At 32.4% G+C, this 22,956-nt stretch overlaps 2 protein-coding genes across 3 annotated transcripts; both read left to right on the top strand.

Annotated features, from left to right (window-relative positions):
• Nucleotides 1-11,447: 11,447 nt before the first annotated feature.
• LOC147543441 (LEAF RUST 10 DISEASE-RESISTANCE LOCUS RECEPTOR-LIKE PROTEIN KINASE-like 1.4) lies at nt 11,448-17,245 on the top strand. Of its 2 annotated transcripts, none has more exons than XM_086638345.1 (4): nt 11,448-12,317; nt 15,610-15,651; nt 15,756-16,076; nt 16,172-17,245. In XM_086638345.1, exons 1-4 carry the CDS (start codon nt 11,615-11,617, stop codon nt 17,014-17,016), a joined length of 1,911 nt encoding a protein of 636 aa, XP_086494471.1. In that variant the 5' UTR covers nt 11,448-11,614; the 3' UTR covers nt 17,017-17,245. The 2 variants fall into 2 exon arrangements, with proteins under 2 accessions (XP_086494471.1, XP_086494472.1); XM_086638346.1 differs by having other exon boundaries at nt 11,475-12,317; nt 15,613-15,651.
• Nucleotides 17,246-17,854: 609 nt separating this feature from the next.
• Nucleotides 17,855-19,259, top strand: LOC147543440 (50S ribosomal protein-like protein). The gene has a single exon (XM_086634751.1). The coding sequence runs from the start codon at nt 18,623-18,625 to the stop codon at nt 19,085-19,087; it is 465 nt and encodes a 154-aa protein (XP_086490877.1). The 5' UTR covers nt 17,855-18,622; the 3' UTR covers nt 19,088-19,259.
• Nucleotides 19,260-22,956: the final 3,697 nt, after the last annotated feature.

The following is a 22,956-nucleotide window of genomic DNA, read 5'->3' as shown; positions in this document are numbered from 1 at the left end:
TGGTGTTTTAATGGTGAAAATCATGGAAAAGGGAGAAACTCACATTCTTATTTTGATTTAAATAAAACTATAAACATTGAAGAATTACTCACTAAAAATGTATAAAAACATCCCATTAATCTTTGTTTTAAGTTTTTCTTTCCATGAAAGTGGTGTTATTCTTGAAAAGCGAAAAACTTCACAAATACACTCTATCAAAGGTATCAGTTCAATACAGATTGCACTGTAAGTCAACACGAAGCTACCGATATGCAATGAAACATGGTGGTTCTATCTTACCAATGGTAAATTTATCAACATTCTCTTCAAATTGTGTCCTTTGTTTGTAGGTCTGTATTGGTGTCTTATGTTACACATTGGTTTCATCTTTCCCATAATTTAAGTATAAAAAAGGTTTCATCTTAACCGATGGAAAATTATCAAAATTCTTCTCGGATGTTTTTCTCTGTTACATGTCGGTATGATTGTACTGATTCTTTTAACATTTCCTTTTACAACCTCGAGTATTGGGTTCAATGAATTGGAAAGGAAAATTGTACGCGCCGCATGGGCACAACGAAAAGCGCATGCTTTTTGTTGGGAAGTTTTTAAAGGGCCTCCGCACTTGTTAAAAGTGCGCCCATCACCCTCTTTGACTTAGTAACTGTGTTTTTCTGTTGTCGTTGTCTCCGGTTAAGGGCGCCTCAAATTCGGTAGATTGGAGCAAGATTTTCTTACAAATTCGGGCTAACCTGTAGAAATTACTCACATCTTTTGAAAGTGGTGCAGTTGAGGCAATTCCGTAACAAAACCGGCTCTAATCTAACAATTTTGAGCCAAAGAAGAGCGGGGGAGTATCTCCTTTGAGTGGGGACGGTTTTAACAAATCTTTTTAGAATATGAAGAGGAATGAATTTTTGGGCTTATAGTCCAAAAAAGGGGTCCTAATAGCAGATATAATCCTCTCTAATCCTTTAAAGGGTTTTAAAATCAAAAAAATAATATAAATGGATATCTAGTCCATTTGGTCTCATCTAGAGAGAAAACACAAATCTCTAGGATAAATATTATTTCATAATCCCTAATCTAACCTTTCCATATTTTATAACTGATTTATCTTCGAAATCTATGAATATCTTTTTCCATATTTATCTCCCATATTTCTCTCCAATCATGTTTCTATTCAAAGTAAGGATATCTTCATTATTATCTTCCATATTTCTCTCCAATCATGTTTCTATTCAAAGTAAGGATATCTTCATTATTTTCAGTAACGGAAACTCTTTATTTGATCTCTCTAAAACCGATTTAGTTGACAAACCTCCATTAAACTCAGAAAATCTTCTTCTTCTACATTATATTGCTGTCCAAATTCATCATTTATCAGGTTTAATACTTTCGAAATCTTTATAAACACCATTGTTAATATCTAATATTTCTTCTTATAACTAAAACCCTAATTATTTCGCTCTATAAGATCTATTTACTAATTCATTAACTTCGAATGTATGATGTTTATTTTCTCTCTCTAAAATTTTCATAACTGTTTAAGATCTTTATGTTTATTCCTTATTCAATGATTCCTTCAAAGTTAGTATGTTATGTTTGCATCCAGTGATAATATCATATTTATTTAGATCTATGTTTAATCTTCTGTTGTTTCTGATATTTCGTGAGATCAGATTATCAATCATCAATCGAATGTTTGATGTTTATTTTCTTTCTCTCTCTTAAAATTTCATTTATGTTTTTTATCTTGATGTTTAATCCTTCAACTCGAGTTTAACATTATTGCAATCAATCATCATAGTAGATATCTTTAGATTTGTAGTTTCAGCTTAATGATATTCTCATATTTTTTTTTCAGATCTGGTTTTCAATCCATACGGATTTATGAAATATTTTTTCTTTCGTACGGTTACTCATAACAGAATTTACACTACATGTACTGTATCGTAAATTACCACAATTTATAGTAAATTATGGGTAATTTATAGAACATTACCCGTGCTTTAACACTAAAACAGTACTCATTTCATTAATAGAAATACTTCGCTTTACTATCAAATCTCGTGTGCTTTGCAATAAAGTATATATAATTTACGTATATCTTCATGTTATTACCATTATGTATATAATTTACGTATAAGTGCACATAAATTATGTATTATTTATTTACCATTACGTGTACTTTTCACCCAAAACAGTAGTCTTATAAGTTTACCAAACTACTCAAAACCTTCAAATGTTGTCAAAATTTGACAAACATTATATATAATTTACGAAACTGTACATGTAGTTTATAATACAATATATGATTTTTTTCCTTTAATGTATTTGTATTTATGTGTGTAGATTTGATATACCAGATGAAATTTCAAAGAGAATCATCAAATCAAAGTGAGTTAACGAAACTAATGGAGAGTATATGGATGGGCACCATTTTTGAACCAAAGAAGATTTTGTACTTTTTTTGTAACAGAATGTAAAGGATGTGTAATGTAAAAGAAATTATATGTAATGTAAAAGAAATTATGTGTAATTTGTTGAACAAGACTCACATACATTTGATAAATTATGTTGTATACTTGACAAATGATGGTTTCCTCGTCATAAATAATACATATTTACGTATTTGTTTTATAATTTGTATTTTATGTGTATTTATGTATGAGTAAAAAACGAAAACATATGTTGCTTTAATGTTCCCAGAAAAATATACTATTTCCAAAACAAAAAGTTAAGTGAGAGAAAGTGATATATATGTTTTGTATATTAACCCCCAAATCACGCTAAAATGATCCTAGAAAATATATTCCAAATCTGAAAGTTAAGTGAGAGAAAATTGATTTGAATCTAAAAAAATTTACATAGTAAAAGAGAGAAAATTAATTTGGTTTCCAAATCTGTAAAGAGAGAGAAAATTGATTTGGTTACGATTTTTGTTTTGAATTGATTTGGAAATAGATTTGCTTTCCAAAACTGTTAGAAGATAGAGAAAAATCAATTTCGGATTTATACGTTAGTTGCTTTAAATTCCCTAAATCACGCCCACATTAGAAACATTCCAAATTCACCCTGGAAAATTAAAAATCCCATGATTTTTGTAGGAGGGACATAGACGGTAGTTCTCTCATAAAGAATGGGTTATTATGTCCATAATGTAAAAGGACTAAATATCCATGTTTTGGGAAGATTGGATCATAAACCTTTTTTGAATATTATTTTGGTCTATATACCGACGGACCCTATGAAGAGCTCAATAACACTATCGAGGGGCATCTTTAAAAATCTCCTTTTTATTGAGTCAGCTGTAGTCCAAAAAATTAAGAGATATGATAAATATTAGTAATACTCATCCCAATTGATTTCTCAAGTCACAATCTCCAAAGTATATTAGTAATACTCATCCCAATTGATTTCTCAAGTCACAATCTCCAAAGTTCTTCGTTGATCCATTGATGTAGATTAATCTACTTCTAAAATCCCATATGACCTTGAATTTGTCCCTTCTTAATGGAACATTCCATTTTGATATGGTGATAAAATATAAAAAGAAAACTTAGGAAAAATGTTCCTTTAAAATTCAAAGTTCAAACAGAGATGAAGTCAGAGTCTTACCATTGCCTCTTAAAGTGGAGGAGCATTTCTCCTTATTTAATCTCACTCTATTATATATATATATATATATATATATATATATATATATATATATATATATATATATAGAGAGAGAGAGAGATAGAGAGAGAGAGAGAGAGAGAGAATATCCCGTGCCCTAAGGCACGGACACTTGTATCAATCAAATGTTACGAAATTTATTGTTATATTTTAATGAGAGAGAGAGATTTTTATTAGTTATTATTTTTTTGTATTACTTTTTTTGTTTCTTTTCTCTTAAATTAGTTATTATTCTATTAGGGAGATTTCAATTTCTTTTTTCAACTCTTGAAATTTATTTTGTTTCTTTATTTTCTTAAGTTAGTTATTTTATTTCTAAGAAAGAAACGATTATTGTTTTTTAAATAAGTAACTTTATTTCTACGAAGGACTATGTTTTAAATTTTGAGAAGGGCTTCTAGACAATATCCTTTATTAAAAAAAGATGTTTGTCCCAGTCAACGTTTTATTATATAGATATACTAGGGTATATCCCGTGCCCTAGGGCATGGACACTTGTATCAATCAAATGTTACGAAATTTATTGTTATATTTTATTGAGAGAGAGAGATTTTTATTAGTTATTATTTTTTTGTTTCTTTTCTCTTAAACTAGTTATTATTTTATTGAGAGATAAGGAGATTGCAATTTCTTTTTTTAACCCTTGAAAGTTATTTTGTTTCCTTCTTTTCTTAGAGGTCGTTTGGCAACAAAAAGTCAAACTACTTTAACTTGTAGTAGAAGTTATTTTACTTTAAAAAAGTCAAAAGTTAGTTTGGCAAAACACTTACTTATAAGTCAAAAAGTCAAAAAGTCAAAAAGTCAAAAAGTCAATTTGGCAACAACTTTTATATTTTTGGCGTAATTTTCTCACAATTTACTTGATTCTTCTTATCATCGTTTATTTTACGTAAAATAAACTCAGATTATAATGAGACTTAATTGTAAATAATAAGAAACATAATTGTAAATAATAAAGTAGTGACACATGGTTTTTCTATAAAAAAAAATATTTAATAAATAAATAGATGCAGAACAAACAACTCTTTTTGCAGAGAACAATATGAAATTTAGTTACTCGATATATAATTCACTTTCAAATTATAAACATTTAAAACCATGTAAATATAGTTCTATCTATAAAGGTAATCGATAATGTGCAGCCATATTGTGACGTATCATATCTCTAGTAACACACATTTCTCTCCGCGCTTCTTGAGTTGCTCCGAAAGGCCTCGAATTTTGAGCTTCGTTTTCTCCACTTTCTTCAGAAACAATAAAGTTTTCACTTTCATAAATCCTGAACATAATGTCGTTCAACGCATGTTTTCTTATAAAATTATGTAGTGCACACGCTGCTATAACGATGTTCCTCTGCTTTCGAAGACTAAACCGTGGCATCATCTTTAAAATTGGGAATCGAGCTTTCAATACTCCAAAGCATCTTTCAATCACATAGCGCAATGATGAATGCGCATAGTTGAACTGCTCTCTACCAGAACGCGGCGCTCTGCTACTTCCTCTGTAATCGTTAAGATGATATCTCTCTCCCTTTTAAGGCGCTAAAAAACCGTTTACGTTAGAATAACCCGAGTCAACCAAGTAGTATTTCCCAGTTAATAAATTAAAAGTTAAAAAATTAAAAATAAAAATTATATAATAAAAAGTAGTTTGTAATAAATAAAATTACCTTCTGGAGGATGAGGAAACTTCATTCGTTCATCAGTAATTGTCTCCGTGAACACCCTTGAATCATTTGCTATGCCTTCCCACCCAGCAACAACAAACGTAAAACACATGTCGAAATCGCATGCACACATGACATTTTGAGTAGGTAAAGTTTTTCTTCCACGGTAAGGTATTTGTGCTTTACCGGGTGGTACAGAAGCACTCACGTGTGTCCCATCGATTGCACCAACGCAATTCTGGAAATTAATCAAGTTACATAGTTAAAATAATAAAAACTCATAAAGTTACATATAAAGACTTATAATAATATTACCTGAAACCAAGGCCAATATTTGTGTCCTTTGCTCTTAATGTAAGGGTGCACAGTCTGGAAGTCAGGAGGAACGATGACATGCTTGGAAAATTTACAAATAGCTTTAAGCACAATTTGAAAGTGACGAGATATCGTTTCTTGTGAGTGTTGAAACCTATCTGCAACATTTCGATTACATTCATTATGTCCAATCGTGTATAAAAATATACACAATTGTTCTTCAACACTGACATATCGAGTATCTCTTAAGAGTCCACGGTCTTTAAGTGCATCACACAAGTCATACAATACATATGCCTTCAAACGAAACATATCTGGACACCGATCGACATGCCCATTTAGTACATTATAAACATACTGTCTTTCAGTGAGCGAATCATTCCTATATGGTTGTCTCAGTAAGTACCTAAATTATACTGTTCGAGAAAATGTATTGTTAATAAGTCATTAATATGGTCTTCTCTATCAGTACTTGTTTCACTATCTGAAATATTGATCCTGAAATATTCATGTTGAAGAGATATTCTAAAACTTGTTTTTGTTTATAAATTCAGAGTTATATACCTAAGAAGAACAGGATCCATTACTCTGGGCCTTTAATGCCCTCGGGAGGAAACATGGATGAAATGTTGAAAGAGCACGAAAGGCAAATTCAACAGGCTGTATGTAAAGCTCGTGTTGATAAAGCAAAGATGAAGATATATAGTGGTAATGGGCAGTCTGAAGCTCTACTTCTCACTGGGAGAAATGGGAGGTCAAGTATTCGTTCTGCAAGTTGAACATCATTCACATTGTCGATTTAAGTCCAACGTAGGAATTGTGGTTTCACCTTTGAAACGGTTTGTGTAGTCTCTACTTCCTCTTTCGACTACTACTACTACGACTACTACTTACCACTCCTACTACTACTACAACTCCTACTACTACAACTCCTCTTTCCTACTACTACTACAACTCCTCATTGCTAACAACTACTCCTCTTTCCTCTTTACCCCCTTGTCCTACCCTTTCTTTCCTATGATACAACTACTGCTCTTGCTACTACTACTACTACTACTAATACCCTTTACATACTACTATTCCTCTTTCCAACATCATCAACATAATAATTTATCTCTTAATCCAACATCATCAACATAAGTAGCAATTATAGATTCAAGAACAACATCAAAAACAAAAATCTCTACAACAATTATGATAAGTAAAATCTCAACAAAAAAAATAGGGAAAAGATTTCAGATTCAATATTTCTAACAAATAAATAGAATATCTTTCACAACTTCATATGAAGAGGGAAAATAAGAGATAGATCTAACCAATGGAAACAATATAAGTTTCAGAACATGATTTAGAGAGAGAAAATGAGAAATGGAGAGACTTACCTGCAATAACTTGCAATCTTTTGAAGATTTGGTGATGATTGAAGTAATGAAGAAGAAGAGGAGAGGAAATCTGCTGAAAACTAACCTAGGGTTTCAACAAAATAAATTGGGGCGAATTTTTTTGTTCCCTCCCGTGCGCGCGTGAATGAATTCGGTCGTTCCGTCTCCTGAAAATGACTTCTACTTGAAGTCAGAAGTTAAAAAAATTAACTTCAGAAAAAAGCTAATTTTTGACTTAAAAAAAGTCGATATTATTTCACAACCAAATTAACTTTTCTACTTTTTTACTTAAATAAGTCAAAAAGTAACTTATTTTAGTGTTGCCAAACGACACCTTAAATTAGCTATTTTATTTATAAGAAGGAAAGGATTATTGTTTTTTAAATAGGTAACTTTATTACAACGAAGGACTATATTTTAAATTTTGAGAAGGGCTTCTAGACAATATCCTTTATTAAAAAAGGATGTTTGTCCCAGTCATCATTTTCTCTTCTGTTTTATTATATAGACTAGGGTATATCCTGTGCCCTAGGGCACGTACACTTGTATCAATCAAATGTTACGAAATTTATTGTTACTAGGGTATATCCCGTGCCCTAGGACACGGACACTTGTATCAATCAAATGTTACGAAATTTATTGTTATATTTTATTGAGAGAGAGAGAGAGATTTTTATTAGTTATTATTTTTTTGTATTATTTTTTTTGTTTCTTTTCTATTAAATTAGTTATTATTTTATTGAGAGAGAGATATTTTAATTTCATTTTTTAACCCTTGAAATTTATTTCGTTTCTTTTTTTCATAAATTAGAATTTTTATTTCTAAGAAGGAAAGGATTATTATTTTTTTAAATAGGTAACTTTATTTCTACGAAGGACTATGTTTTAAATTTTGAGAAGAGCTTCTAGACAATATCTTTTATTAAAAAGGGATTTTTATTTCTAAGAAAGAAAGGATTATTATTTTTAAATAGGTAACTTTATTTCTACGAAGGACTATATTTTAAATTTTGAGAAGGACTTCTAGACAATATAATTTATTAAAAAAAAATGTTTGTCCCAGTCATTGTTTTCCCTTCTGTTTTATTATATAGATTTAGTTTACTATTTATAAAGAATTTTAACTTATTAAAAACAATTTTGTGAAAAATGTTTATTAAAATATTGTTTATAGTTTATTTGAAAATATTTAAAATATTTTTATAGTTTGTTTCTAAAGGTAATTAACTTAGTATAAAATGAATTTATTAAAAAGTTTATCTTACATATAAAATTGTATGTGTGGCTAATAACTTTTAGAATTAGTTAATTATGTCAATTTCTTTCTTTTTAATAATTATGTCCAGTGATTTTCTTTTTTTCTTTGTATATCTTCAATGCTTTTGAGGCTTTTGGTGGAAAAATGTAAGTCTTACCCTTTTGCTAAAGTGAAATATGTAACTGAAAATTTCAGTGGACGAAATGTTATTGAAAAGGGAGGTTTTGCGAGAGTACACAGAGGATTTATAAGAAAAACATGGGATATAGTCGATATCAAACATATAGAATCTTGATCTCCAAGAACAAAAGGTTTACTAATACGAAGTCTTTATACTTTCTCATATCCAACACTCTAATATAATCCCATTCCATGAAGTGTGCCGTCAAAATGTTATTAAAAGTATTCCTCACATAATGCTATTTAGTTTATTATTTATAAAGAATTTTAACTTGTTAGAAAATCAATTTGTTAAAAATGTTTTAACTTAAAAATATTCCGTAAGTAATACAAAATTTATTTATCATAATAATTAAATACAAAATTTATGTTATTAAAAATATTCGCGACGTAATACTATTTATTTCATTAATTAAGAATATAATTTATAATTTATTTGTAAAGCTAATTAACTTAGTAAAAAATGAATTTATTAAACAGTTTCTTACATATAAAATTGTTATATGTATCTAATAACTTTTGGAAGTAGTTAATTCATAAATGTCAACCTCCACCAGTAACTAAATTTCCTAAATTATCAAACTTTTAAAAATATTAAATATATAATTTATATTATTTTATTCAAAATATTAATTATAAAAAATTATTAAAATATTTTCCAAAATAAGATTATTTGTTTAATTCAATAATTTTACGCCGAAAAATACTAAAAATATATTTTACACTTCAAACTGTTAAATAAGTCTGATGTTGATAAATGATATTAAGTAGTTTTATAGTTTCTTATTTAATTTTATTAAGTAATAATTTCTAAAATATAATTATTTTATTTTTATGTGTGAGGAAGAAAACTAAGAATATCCTACAAGATCTAAGATTGCGAAAATAACATGACACCCGACTTGTAGAAGATAGATACGTCCTTTTAGAATGTGGTAACAATTGCAGTCATACTGTTAAACTTTCTATAAATCCTACAACCTCTCTACTATGATACAATAAAGTTATTCTTCTATTGTCTTTTGAGTTGCAAAATTATTTATGATGAAATAGTTGAATAACATGTAGTATGGTGGGCAACCAATGCCATACCTATTTGACCTCAAGTATATCACCCGACCATTTCGTCTGCTATAATAAATCTGTTGTCTGGATTTACTTTTGTCATGAGCATGATGTTCAGAACAAGCTGTGTTCATGTAATGCTGACTTAACATTCGGTTTTTCTTAAGTCAACACTCGTATTATTTCTTGATCTAAATCCTTCAAGGATTGCGAAGATAACAATATAGTGGCAGCCATTGCTAGAGATTTGGTTACCACATTCTATAAGGATAAACATATTTTCTACAAGTGGGGTGTCATGTGGTCGTCACTTTTCCAAAATTCCTACCAACAGGACACGTAGAGCTGAGTAGTATCAATCCTCGTAATAGGGAGTCGCGTCTCTACTGCGGGATGGTTCATTCTTCTGGTAAGTTTCTACCATTATTAATTACTAGGGTATATTTCGTGCCACAGGGCACGGACACAAATGTGACAAAATTCTAACTCTAATTTCACCGACTTTCCATATTTAATTTTGCTATATTTTGGATACTCTAATTTTTTGGTATTATTTTCTTTTATTTCATTTTCTTAAATCAGTTACTATTTTATTGAGACAGATTTTAATTTCTTATTTTAACTTTTGAAATATCTTTTGTTTCCTTTTTTCTTAAATTAGTTATCTTTTTTCTATATTTAATGTTGCTATATTTTGGATACTCTAATTTTTTGCTATTATTTTCTTTTGTTTCTTTTTTTTAAATTAGTTATTATTTTATTGAGAGATATTTCAGTTTCTTTTTTTAACTCTAATATCTTTTGTTTCTTTTTTTTCTTAAATTAGTTATTTTATTCCTAAGAAAGACATAGTTATTTTTTTTAAATAATAGGTAACTTTATTTCTACGAATGACTATATTTTAAATTTGGAAGGGCTTCTAGACAATATCCTTCATTGAAAAAGGATGTTTGTCCCAGTCATCTTTTTTCTTTCTGTTTTATTATATAGATATATATTTTTTTTATGAACAATCACTGTATTTTGTATAGAAATGAATGTTTATCTGTTTTATATGAAGACATTTAGTACGTGGCTCCTCATCAAAAAATATCTTTTTGGTAAATCTTTTATATGTCTATATATCAGACACTCTTTGGTAATGTGTTTTAAAGAAGTGAAGTTGTGAAGTAAAAAAAAAAAAGACATTATTACGGACAACCTAGAAGGTTGACACCTAATCCTATAATATATTTATTTTTAGAGCAGACTTAATAATTGGATAGTGAACTCTTAAATTCAAATATTTGGGAGTCCAACCCCAGCCTGGGTGTTTTAAGAGGGGAACCCTTTGGCTGGACTTCTCGAGGGGTTTGAAGTCCCACCTAAGAGGCTTTCAATCTCTCCAAACTAGGTGTTGGTCCTTTCTAACCACTAATTTGGGTGATTCCCTGGAAAAAGGATCCACCACACTTTATTTTTATATTTTTAACAAAAAAAATCTCTTTTTTTTGTTGTTCTTAATCTTATTCTGTCTTCAAATATATTTTTTAGTTCTTTCTTATAAATAGAAACGATTTTTACATTTGAAATTTGAATCAATGGTTTTGTAATAGAAAGTTAGAATTAAAGTTCCACATACGCACAACAAACATGCACTAAACAAACAAAAAACGAGTTGGAAGCCTCTTGGAATTAAAAATTCAAAAATTTAGAAGCTCCCAAAATCAGACGAGAGTCTCCCATTTGATGTTGTCCTCCGAGGGTGATACTTATAGAGGAGTAATAACTTTTTCTTTTAAAATTCTAAAATTGACAGCCTATTGCATTTTTTTAGTTTCTTTTTCTTGTCAGCAGAGGAAAAACTATGGTTGTGGACTTGTGGGTAGGGTTTGATTTTGAAAATTGCTCTATCTTTCTGTTGAAAATATATTTGTAGTTAGCTTTCTTTTGTCATAGTTTTGACCATATTGTAGTTCATCTAACTCCTTCCTTTCATATTCCCATCTCTTTCCTTGCACACTCAACCAACCTCATTACTTCTCTCTTCTTATAATTCCCTCAACCTCACATGAAAATTTACTCCTTCAATATCATCTAGCAAAAATTATGTCTCCCCACAAGTACCATCTCTTCTTCTCATCTTCCCATCCATTATTCATCTCTCTAATCTTGATCATCATCTTGGGTGATACTAATCAACTAATAAGATATTGTTCATCTGCCAAAATTGATGAAAGCTGCACCAATAATCTATATCAGTGTGGAAACATCACAGCTAGTTTCCCATTTTGGGGAAATGGTAGGCCTGAAAATTGTGGGTATTCAGCTGATTTCAAGCTTACTTGCCAAAATAACATTTCTTCTATTACCATCTCAAAACAAACATATAATGTTCTTTCCATGGTGAATTCATCACAAACCATAAACCTAGCTCTTATGGGAGTTTTTCAGGGTAGTTGTCCTGCTCAATCAACCATAACCAATATGAACTTCAATTTTCTTCCTCTTTTTAATTTCACTTCAGCCAGCCGCAATATCACCTTATATTATGACTGCTCTAATATTCCTCCAGGCCTTTCTTTTTCTAATTTCAAAGTTTCTTGTTCGGGAAATCGTGATTTTTATGTGTTTGAGCCCGTCTCAGAGGTCGGCCCTGGCCTATGTAGTAGTAGTGTTGTTGTTCCCGTTCTTGGAGAATTTGTAAATGGTTTTTCGTCAAATCCGACAGCTTTGGGGTTGGATGAAATCTTGAAGAAAGGATTTCAATTACGATGGCTGGTGGACGAGAATACCCCTGCCCCGCCGCCCGGTAAGAACCTGACTCTTTCTACTCTTTTTTTTTTTCTTCCCAAAAGTATATCATATGGTTTAATTTTAAGCTCAAAATATAGATATCCCAATAAAAAAGAAATAGAAAAAGAGAAATATCATATGGTTTAAGTTTAAGCTCAAAATATAGATATCCCAAAGTTACTTCAAATTACATTCTTCTTTGCTTCATTTAGCTTCAACCATGGTCCATGGGATCCTTATAAAACCAACTCTCTTGTTTTAATTTTTTTGGAATTAATAAAAATAAATTAGAAAGAGGAAAGAGAAGAAAAAAAGTTCGCGTCATCTTTTACTTGGTGACACAGTGAGTCATCAATTAACCAAATGTTAGCCTAAACCAGCTAAAATCAACATTTTGAAGTTGTCAAATAAGATGTTTGCAAGAAAAACAAAAAGACTTTCTAGATAAGACAACAATTCACCCTTAAGCTCGAGCCATTTTTACTTATCATTAGAATCCCACTATCTAGGGTTCAATGTGAATTATTAGATACACATCATAATAAATCTTTAGCCAATTTTCGAAGAACAATTCATTTCTCTAGAAATTATCTTTATTTTTCTAAATCCGCTCTACTTTTTTCACACCTTTTTTCATCTGTTAATCTCTCTCGCTAAATTCGATTCTTCTTTTATGTTTTCTTATTCTAACTCTCTGACACTTAATCTTAACTCTCATGGCGAGGGAAAGTTTGGAGAGAAAAATTTTTTGATTGGCACAATTAAATAAATCAGCTAACAGTATATACTACTAAAAATATACATATTAAAATTGATATTTTTAGGTTCCTCTAGATGGTAATACTAAATTTGTAGTAGGTGGAGTCTTAGTTTAGTCAATGATGGTGGATAAACGTTTACCTTGTCCTGTTTGCATATAATTTGTGTCAAAGTTCTAGAAGGAGCATGATGTGTTAGTTGAGTATTTTGACCAAATAAATGGCAATTGTCTTATTTCAAATTTGTTTGAAAACCACAAAATTTGTTGTTGAAAATGGGGCACTAGCTAGTTTCCTTTTCTTTTTCTTTTTTTTTTCGGAAGGGGTGGCCCATAAGTTTTTCTCTCTCATGTCACGAAAACATTGTCCATATTTCTCTCAAGAAGAGTGTACCCTGAGGACCCACTTATAATGTCAATAGACCAGATATAATGCCATTGATTTGTTTAGGCCATCCCTTCCAAAAACACCACAATTTTTCCGGGAAAACAATTTTTTTTTCTTTATACAACCACTAATCCCCACCATCATTTCAGGTCACTGCGATTTCTTCTAATACCGTCATTTATTTTTCCTATTTTCCTTCTCTCCTCTCTCCCTTTCCCTCCTTTGTCTTCTCTAACTTCGAACTTAAGTCTAATCTAGACAAGGGTCGGTCTGCCGAAAATTCTCTATCCGTGACATGCTTTGCTGAAAACATCTTGATGTCCACTAAGGAGTGAAGGGCCTACTAGGCTCCTCCTTGAAGAGAGAAGTACTGATTGAGATAGGGTGTAGGTCTTCGTAGAATTGGTTGGGTTTCACGGCAACAGCTTTAAGGAATAATACTTAGTAACAACATGTGGGTTTCTTCCTTCTTTCATATAGCCTATCTGGACTAGATAAACCTTTGCCTCTCTGTCCTACAATTGGGTGTTTGTCCTTGAGTCCTTCGGGGAGGCCACCAAATGTTTGTGTTCTCTCATCTTCTCGCTCGCTCTATATTTGTTTGGGCAAAGAGGGTTTTCTTCGCTGGAACACCTATCTGGTTTACAAGACTTACCCCAGTTCAGTAACTGATATGGTTTAGGAGAAATTTTCGACAACAGTAATCGGTCTGATTTGGGAACTTCTCCCAAACCACATCGGCATTGGGAGGAAGAGAGGGTAGATTAATGTCGGTGGTGGGAGGAATGAGAAAGGGAAGACAAATGGGGAATGACAGGAGGGAAATGGTGGCGGTGATGGTGTTTGGACGAGGAAAGAGAAATATCTGGAAAAAATATAAAAGGGTTGTCGACAATAGTAGTTTGTTGACAATCCTGACAGCGTGGAGAAGTAATGGTGATGCAGCTGGGGGAAAAATTTATTCTTTCCCCAAAACGATTACCTTTGCTTAAGTTATCCTTAATTTTTCTCTTGTAATTATCTTGTGGTAGTTTTTCTTAGAACACTAGTTTTACATATCAGAAATGATAGAAGAGACTATAAAATTAGACTTTCGAAAAAAAAAGACTATAAAATTAGACCTACTTCAGACTTAAGTTGGAGTCTATCAAGAAAGTGAAAAGGTGTATAAGAAGAGTGAAAGAGTTGTATATTCTGCTTTCTAAAAGCTCGGACAAGGTGTTGTATTCTTGGAGTATATCCTTTAGGTATTATTTCCATATATCATAGACTAGTGAAAATCTCAAAAAAGAAATTTAAGAGCGTCTATAGGCGCCTCTTCTTTTTTGTTGTGGCCCGTTTTCTCACTTCGAGCCCCACGGTTCTAGGCAAGTTTGGGAGCATTCGAACTGAGCCTAATCCTTGCTGGGCTTGGAAAGAACGGGCAGCTGAGCTTGAAAAGTACGGGCTGAGGCAAGTTTGAGACCCACGAGAAGTGCCAAGAGTGAAAGAAGACTTTAATATAAAAAGGAGAGACGCCTTTAGAGGCACCCTTTATTTTTAAAGATGAGTATTGAGATATGATGTCGTTATAGGCCCAACCCAATAAACGCTTGTGTTATAAGAACACTTTTATATCAAAATTCAATATTTGTTAATGGTCTAAAAATACACTTTGGTGGAGAATTGACATTCTAAAGTGATCACAACAATAGATCCTAGTCTCTTAAATAAAACAAAAATGGTAACACTAACAAGCTATTTCTTGTAAGAAAGAAAGATCTTTACTTAGGTTGCGTTATAATTTGCTACAATGATACAAGTACAGCCTCGTGTACACGGTTGTACACCGCCTTGAAACAAGGGACAATTTTGTTGTTTCACACCTCGCGAGAGAATGTAAAAAAGATGAAATTTGCACTTGCCGTATCAGCCTAGTAGGAAAGGCGGTGTACAAGGGCATACACGAGATTGTACTTCAAACATTTTTGTATTTGCAGAAGTACCGTTGTCTTGGACCCTTACTTTGATGATTGTTTCTTTTCTTTACGCCCAAAATCATGTACCAGAGTTACAGTTTGGCTAGCCAACTATGAGTCTCCCCAAGCATGTACGGTGACCGATTTTTTACTAGCTTAGTTATGTTTACATTATTGAATATTGATTCATACAATGATAATTTAGCAGGTAAAAAGAAGAAGAAAGTGGGAGCTCCCATTGGAATAGGTATACACAATTATAATTTTGATAGAAAATTTTGTATATTTTTTTAACAAAAGCAAACTAATCTTTTTATTTCTATAACCAATATGCATTCTTTTTTTGTTCAGCTATAGGTGCAACATTTGGTGCAGTTCTTGTGATATTCTTATTTTTCTTTATCTACCGAAAGCGCCGAAATAACAAGTTAAAAACACCTTCTTCATCATCTACTCCAATACTGCCTTCTTCATCTACTCCAATCCTCAGTAGAAGCACCAAATCTTCAGAAAGTGCCAGCTCCAAAATCATGAATATGGACTCTGAAAAGGGCAGTAATAATAAGTTATTTGGTGTCCAAATCTTCTCTTATGGTGAGTTGGAAGAAGCTACTAACAGTTTTGATGGTTCTAAGGAACTTGGAGATGGGGGTTTTGGTACTGTCTATCATGGTAAGTAATAGAATCTTAAATCTATCCTCGCTATATAGTCTAACAAATGGTGGTTTGTTTGATCGATTTAACTTATAGTTTTTATACATATTTAGGCATATTGAAGGACGGGCGTCATGTTGCGGTGAAACGCCTATTCGAGAACAATATGAAGCGTCTTGAGCAATTCATGAATGAAGTTGATCTCCTCACTCGGTTGCGCCACCAAAATCTTGTTGCCCTCTATGGTTCCACTTCACATCAAAGTCGCGAGCTTCTCCTTGTTTACGAATTCATTGCCAATGGTACAATAGCGGATCATCTTCATGGTAAGCGTGCAAAACCAGGCCTACTCAAATGGCCTATCAGAATGGACATCGCAATCGAAACTGCTAGTGCACTGTCATACCTCCACGCTTCTGATGTCATTCACCGTGACGTTAAAACCACTAATATTCTTCTAGACCAAAATTTCCGTGTAAAAGTTGCAGATTTTGGGTTATCCCGTCTTTTCCCCTTGAATGTTACACATGTTTCTACTGCTCCTCAAGGTACACCAGGATACGTCGACCCAGAATACTACCAGTGCTACCAATTAACAGATAAAAGCGATGTTTATAGTTTTGGAGTAGTACTAGTTGAACTTATTTCATCTAAACCAGCTGTTGATACTAACCGCGACCGTTATGAGATTAACTTGGCTACTATGGCTATAAACAAGATTCGAAACGGAGACTTGCAAGATATGGTGGATCCACATCTAGGGTTTGAATCGGATTATGCTGCACGAAGGATGATTATATCGGTAGCGGAATTGGCGTTTCGATGTTTACAACAACAAAGGGAAATGAGGCCTTCCATGGTTGAGATTTTGGAAGTTTTAAGAGGGATTAAAAGTGAGGTTTACAATGTGAAAAAGGCTGATGAAGTTGATATCCTAGAAGATGATGTTGTATTCTGAACCAAAATTTGACAACTACCAACACTTCTAGTACTACTTACTCATGAATTTGAAGTTTTCTAAACACTACTTAGTTAGTACATTATGAGTTTAATTCATTAATAGTTAGATAAGAATGCTAATGATGAGTTTTAGGTTTTGTTGTTTAATTACTTGAGAATTAATGTATTGAGCTATATTTTGTATTGTAAATAATAATAATATATGTTTTAGAATATTTTTTGAGACATTTTGGGTTTTGAATAATTTTTTAATATGACCAAATTTGTACTCTCTGATTTCAGTGCCTTGGACAGTTTATGTTGATTCAGTAAAACATGTTGGATATGTCATAAGTGATGGAGATGGAAGCTTTTCTTGTATGTTTCAAGTGGATCACAAAACTAGACAGAGCCATTCTCTGTCCCTATTACAATTTAGAATGCAGTTAAATAAAAGTGGGTCACACTTCTCAGATACTATAGCCTTATCTATGTACAGTCTCGATCGTCGAATCCTTCATTTTTTTTGTTTCGGGTTAGTATTAGCTCGCTAGAAAATTATCATCTGATTGACAAATTGGTGAAGTTCAACATAGAATTTCTAAGATTATGAAAATTATCAACTTCCTAGGTGATTGAAGATTTTCTACAGAACATTACACGGAGAGGGCGCACGAACCTTAAACAAGAAACCAAACTTAGAACTTCAATCATTTTACTATCAAGCCCAATTTTCTTCCTTGCTCCTTCGAAAGAACTCTATTAAACTTGTCCGTTACACACTTACACCATGAGTATTTACTTCAAAGTTGGAATTGGTTACTCGGCAGACTAATCAAGAGACCAACACACCATATGTCTCCATATAAACATGGCATATCTAAAAGCTCCCCAAGCTCGCATTTAGTCTCAAAGATCTTCATAATGACCATAGTTACCAATCGAGGAGGTCTAGCTTGGCTAAAGTTGAAGAAATATTTTACCGTTTCGGAATCAACAATGACTTGGATGTTTTGCGAGCTGCAATCGATATGCCTAGACTAAATCCTGCATTATCTAGTTTGAGAAATTGGTCTTTATTAATCATCACAAAACCCACAATTCATTAAACCTAAGACTTTTAAACTTGGATGATCAATCTATTATGTTTGGTTGGTCTTTGAAATGGAATAATAAAGAAAAAAGTGGATGAAAATATTAGGTCTCTATGGCGTTTGGGTATCTAAAATTTGTTTGAACATGAAGCTAATAGACAGAAAGTATAGTCTAGTAATAAATTTTGGAGGGTCCTCCGGTATACTGTCCCTACCTACGAAAGCAAAACTAATCTCATTCTCTCTCTCTCTCCTATTTCATTCTCATCTCTCTCTCTCTCTCCCACTTTCTCTCTCTAGAAAGAAGAGTAAAGGAGAAAACAAAGAATCAATGGAAGAGAAAAAACTAACCCTAACTCATCTCTTTTTTTACTTCACAAGCAATCCCACTTCTAAACCCTCATTATCAAGAAACTTTTAAGAAGATTCATTCAACAAATTGAGAAGAAGAAGAAAAAAATTCTTAATTAATTAATTGAGATCTTATAAGAAAAACTGAAAAAATCTAGAGAGAGAAAGTGATTAGAAGAGATGGCGACACTACAGAAATTTAAGTTCTTAGCTACCCAATGTGCCGTCGCCGGAAGCCCATCTAGAAGTCCAACAACAAGTCCAGTCTTTCAACTCCGTCGCCGGAAAACACTGAGAATGCTTTTCAGTCGAAAATTCAGTAATTGCAGAGATGAATCAACAACAGATCTTCAAAGAATCCTCGATGATCAAGAATTGAAGAATAAGAAGAAGAAGAACAAAAAGAGTGATTTGGGTAGTCATAAATTGAAGGATTTATTCATATCGTCACCATCTCCTCCTCCTCCGTTAGATGGTGGTAACGGTAAGCTTATAGCAAACGTTAGAGATAACGGAAAAGAATTGATTGATCGAGTCATGAATCGGCGAAGTGGATCTATTGAGTCAAGACCGATTTTATCAACGTTTCGATATAGATTGATTAGGAGAAGTTGGAGACCTGTACTTCTTACAATTTCAGAATGAGTTTTTTTTTTTGAGAAATATAATTTGGGTTTGTGGATTAGAAAATTCTCTTTTTCTTTCCATTTGAGCTTGTAATCTTGGTTCTTATTTACCCTTTTTGGGGTTTAATGGAAATTAAATTTGGTGATTGTATTGGTTTTCGAAAGAAAAGACAAACTTATTATTGAGTTCATCTGTATTCCTAGCTATTACATTTATAAAGAGCGCGGTTATAAAGAGCGCGGTAAAAGAGAAGTTTTAACAATTGTACTATTTGAGACTATATGACTTATTTTAATATTCTACCTCAAACGAATGAATTTGTTAAAAAATAATGAGTTTTATTAAAAAATATCATGAGTTTGTCAAAAATAATGTTATTAATCTGACTTGTAGTTGCTTGGTATGGAGACATCATTGTGAAGTTGCTATGTTCGTACGTTGTATCCTTTTAATATGTTATTTATAACATGCTATCTTTCCTTTTTTGATAAATACATGCTATCTGTTATCTCTATTGTAAGAGTTGTTTGACAGTGCCCAACCATTGCTTGGTTTTAACAATTACCAACCATTGTCCAGTTTTGTTTTGTTTTGAGGAGTTATTTGACAACTATACACAATTGTCCGATTTTGTGTGGAGTTTTACCTCCCTGTTTTGACAATTACTAACTACTCTTCGGTTTTGTGTGGAGTTTCACCTCCCTGTTTTGACAATTACTAACTACTCTTCGGTTTTGTTTGAAGTTTCACCTCCCTTGGATCAAATAGCCCTCATACATGATTTTTACTCCAACATCATCAACTGATAAAATTCAAGTCCTTGACCTACTTGATTTTGGCCTTTTTTTAAACACTAACAATCATCATTCTTGATTTTTCCAATTTTTCTTCATTTTATTCTTTATAATTCTTCTTTGATCTATCTCCTCTTCATTTGATCTTATGGAGAAAAAACTAACGGAACAAAATAACTACTTAATGGAACGAAAGTTTGAGAGTTCAACTTGGATATAATAAGTATGAGGAAAAGTATGAGGAAATCACATGGACCATCATGCTTTCAACAATATTCTTTATTTCATAACTCTGATGGCAAATCAAGTAAGCTAATGGACTTGCTTGCCATTAGCGAACCCACAAACATGTTTGCAAAACATAAAAAACGAACCCTCTTTGAAAATAAACATCATTTATTTCACGCATTCTATCGCTCAATTAGTGTGAGTCATTTAGTAAATCAAATTTTGTATTGTTATAAGTCTAGCTGCAAGATAAAACATGAGGTATGTAACTAGTTTTAATAATAAGCGCATGAGCTATTTCCCCCCTCTCTAATAGCTTTCAAATTTCTCTTTGTTTTGACATCTCAAATATAGGTTCATTTAATTGACCGTCAATGCACATAAGTTTCATGTTTGGATTTGGTTCGACATTAAAAGTTGTTTCAAGAGAATATTGAATTGTTCGACATTAATAGTTTATCTCTTGATTTCTTCAACAAATTACTCTTATTTTGATCTTTCTTCTTCTTGTTAATCTCCATCATTATCAAATATTTTGAGAATAGTGACTAGATTTGAATAATAGAAGAAAACTACTCTTGCTAGAAAAAAAAAACTAAACTAGAAACACAAACTAAATTTCGACTAAAGTCCGACGAACGGTAGTCATTAATCGGACTACCGCCGCTGGCTAAGAGGGAGACTTTGATACCATGAAAAAAAAGAAATGTATTGAATTCACTTGATCTTCCTAACAATTACATAAAATCTTGATAAATAGTTTTACAAGAACGAAGTTGTAATAATTACTCTTGTTTTTGGTAGAATTAGAGAGAAGAGAAAATTCTTATTCCAGTCTTAGATTTTTTTTTTTGTTGATATGCCACTAGGACTTGCTATGCATTGAATTTCACATTTCAAATTCCTTGAGAAGATGGGAAACTGCCACTAAGAGTCTAAGACTCATAAAAGAAATCAAGATAAAAGGATTTTTTTTCATAAATAACATGATGAAGAATGAAAGCAAATCATTCACATCAAATTTGTTCTTTTGAAGCATGTTAATTATAAACTTGAAAAACATAGTTGAGTTTTCTATTACCAAACATATATGATGTCCTAGATAAATATTTTAAAGTTGAATTCCCACTACTGATGTATAGGATTCAACAAAAAAAATACTGATTTATAAGAATTAGTCGCAAAATTAATGGAAGGAATAGACGTCGCAAAAGATAAGGTAAACGACAAAAATTGCTGAAACCGAAGATACGGATATCGAAATCGAACAAAATTTTGTTAGTTGATGCAAAATGACTATTCGTACCTTTGTTGCTACTTGTGCCACTATCGTCCACTTCGGTAATCAAATTCTATCGTTTTGGCTCTCAAAACAAACTTTTGATACTCCTTACCACTTTCAGTATGTTTTCATTTAGATAGTTTTTTCTTACTGTTATTTAGTAAGTCTATATTCTTTAGTTTCTATAGTTTAGTCATTTAGAGTTATTAATTCAAGTTCGATTATAGTAATTATTCTACTATTTGTGAGTTTTCAGCTTTTCCAAAATTTGGACAAAGATCTAAAAAATTTCAGAATTTTCCGCTACGCCATCTACTAATAGAATGGGTCGCAAGTGTAGATCCTTATTTAAATCTTTATATGAAAATGCAACTATTCACCATAAACGCCATCTACTAATAGAATGGGTCGCAAGTATGGATCCTTATTTAAATGTTTATATCAAAATGCAACTATTCACCATAAAACCTAGTCGGTTTTATAGTGCTGATGTCGCTTGTTTAGTATCTGTAAGGTTATACTTTTGGTATCATTTTTTGTAAAATGTGTACACATAATCTAATTGGCAATGATGAGAGAGGAAATAGACATTAGATTATATTCTTAATTATGGAAGTATCCCTGGCTTATCTGAGACCACTTTCAAATTTCTCTTCACTAATGAAGTTTTTTTTCAGTCTAACACATGTCATTTTGCCGGACGACGTGGAACACATATGAGTCTTACCCTGTTCAGTTTTGTTTAGGGAAGCTCTGAAAGAACCACGGGAACTGCTTAACCAATTATTGGACAGCTTTAACTAGTCAAGAAGTCCAGAGATTAACTTAAGAAGCGCATTTTTAAAACCCTCCATGCGCACGAGCAACCTTTGATATATCTAACAAAGAAGTGGACCCAAAGAGTTTTGTCACATACACCAGCAACTCTAACCATAAAGATAGTTGAGAGGTTGACACGAGTCTCCTAACACCACAAACTCTGTCATGACACGAAGGAAAGCAGAGAGCTGGACCTGAGTGAGCTTTGCCACTTGAGCCTTCGACTAGGAAGGTTTGCACAAGTTAGTGTGACACCTTGTACTCTATTATTGATGAAGTATGTGGGGGGTACCCCGCCATAACTAGTACATAAGAGCTGCATCCTTCTCAGTCGTATACTAGGGAAAGGTCCTCCAATGCCCACTTTTGATATCGTCCGAACGGTTGACAAGCAACCCGACCAAAACTCGGAACATACTGCAACTAGGATGAAAAGAGCATACATGTCTTGAAGAAGATCAACCAGTTCTCCCTAAGGTAACCTTTCTCTGTACACCAAAGGCCTTCATCTTGCCAATCTCAGTTCACTAAGACCGACTTTGGTCCCCACGTCACAGCCAATCCGGGCCAATATCTATCCAGCCTTAAGAAACCTTTGCACGTGCCTCTTAATTTTGGGAGTCATACGCCTTCTACTTTGTGGGAGAAGTCTTTTCAAATAACTCCAAATAATCCGATCATTGCCCGGCTTTCCTGGTCCTGGCTCAGGTTTTCTCCGAGTCACTTCACAATTATCATCGACACATGCAGCATCCTAAACCCTG

This window comes from Eschscholzia californica, unplaced genomic scaffold (assembly GCF_041429995.1).
Source record: "Eschscholzia californica isolate CP2 unplaced genomic scaffold, dmEscCali1.0.p SCAF_4, whole genome shotgun sequence".
In the NCBI taxonomy this organism is placed as follows: Eukaryota; Viridiplantae; Streptophyta; class Magnoliopsida; order Ranunculales; family Papaveraceae; genus Eschscholzia; species Eschscholzia californica.
This window is presented reverse-complemented; position numbering and strand designations above follow the sequence as displayed.

Coding starts and splice junctions, on each gene's coding strand:
- LOC147543441 (XM_086638345.1), top strand. CDS start 11,615: ATGTCTCCCCACAAGTACCATCTCTTCTTCTCATCTTCCCATCCATTA. Junction 12,318..15,609: donor TACCCCTGCCCCGCCGCCCG/GTAAGAACCTGA, acceptor ATGATAATTTAG/CAGGTAAAAAGAAGAAGAAA. Junction 16,077..16,171: donor TTTTGGTACTGTCTATCATG/GTAAGTAATAGA, acceptor ATACATATTTAG/GCATATTGAAGGACGGGCGT.
- LOC147543440 (XM_086634751.1), top strand. CDS start 18,623: ATGGCGACACTACAGAAATTTAAGTTCTTAGCTACCCAATGTGCCGTC.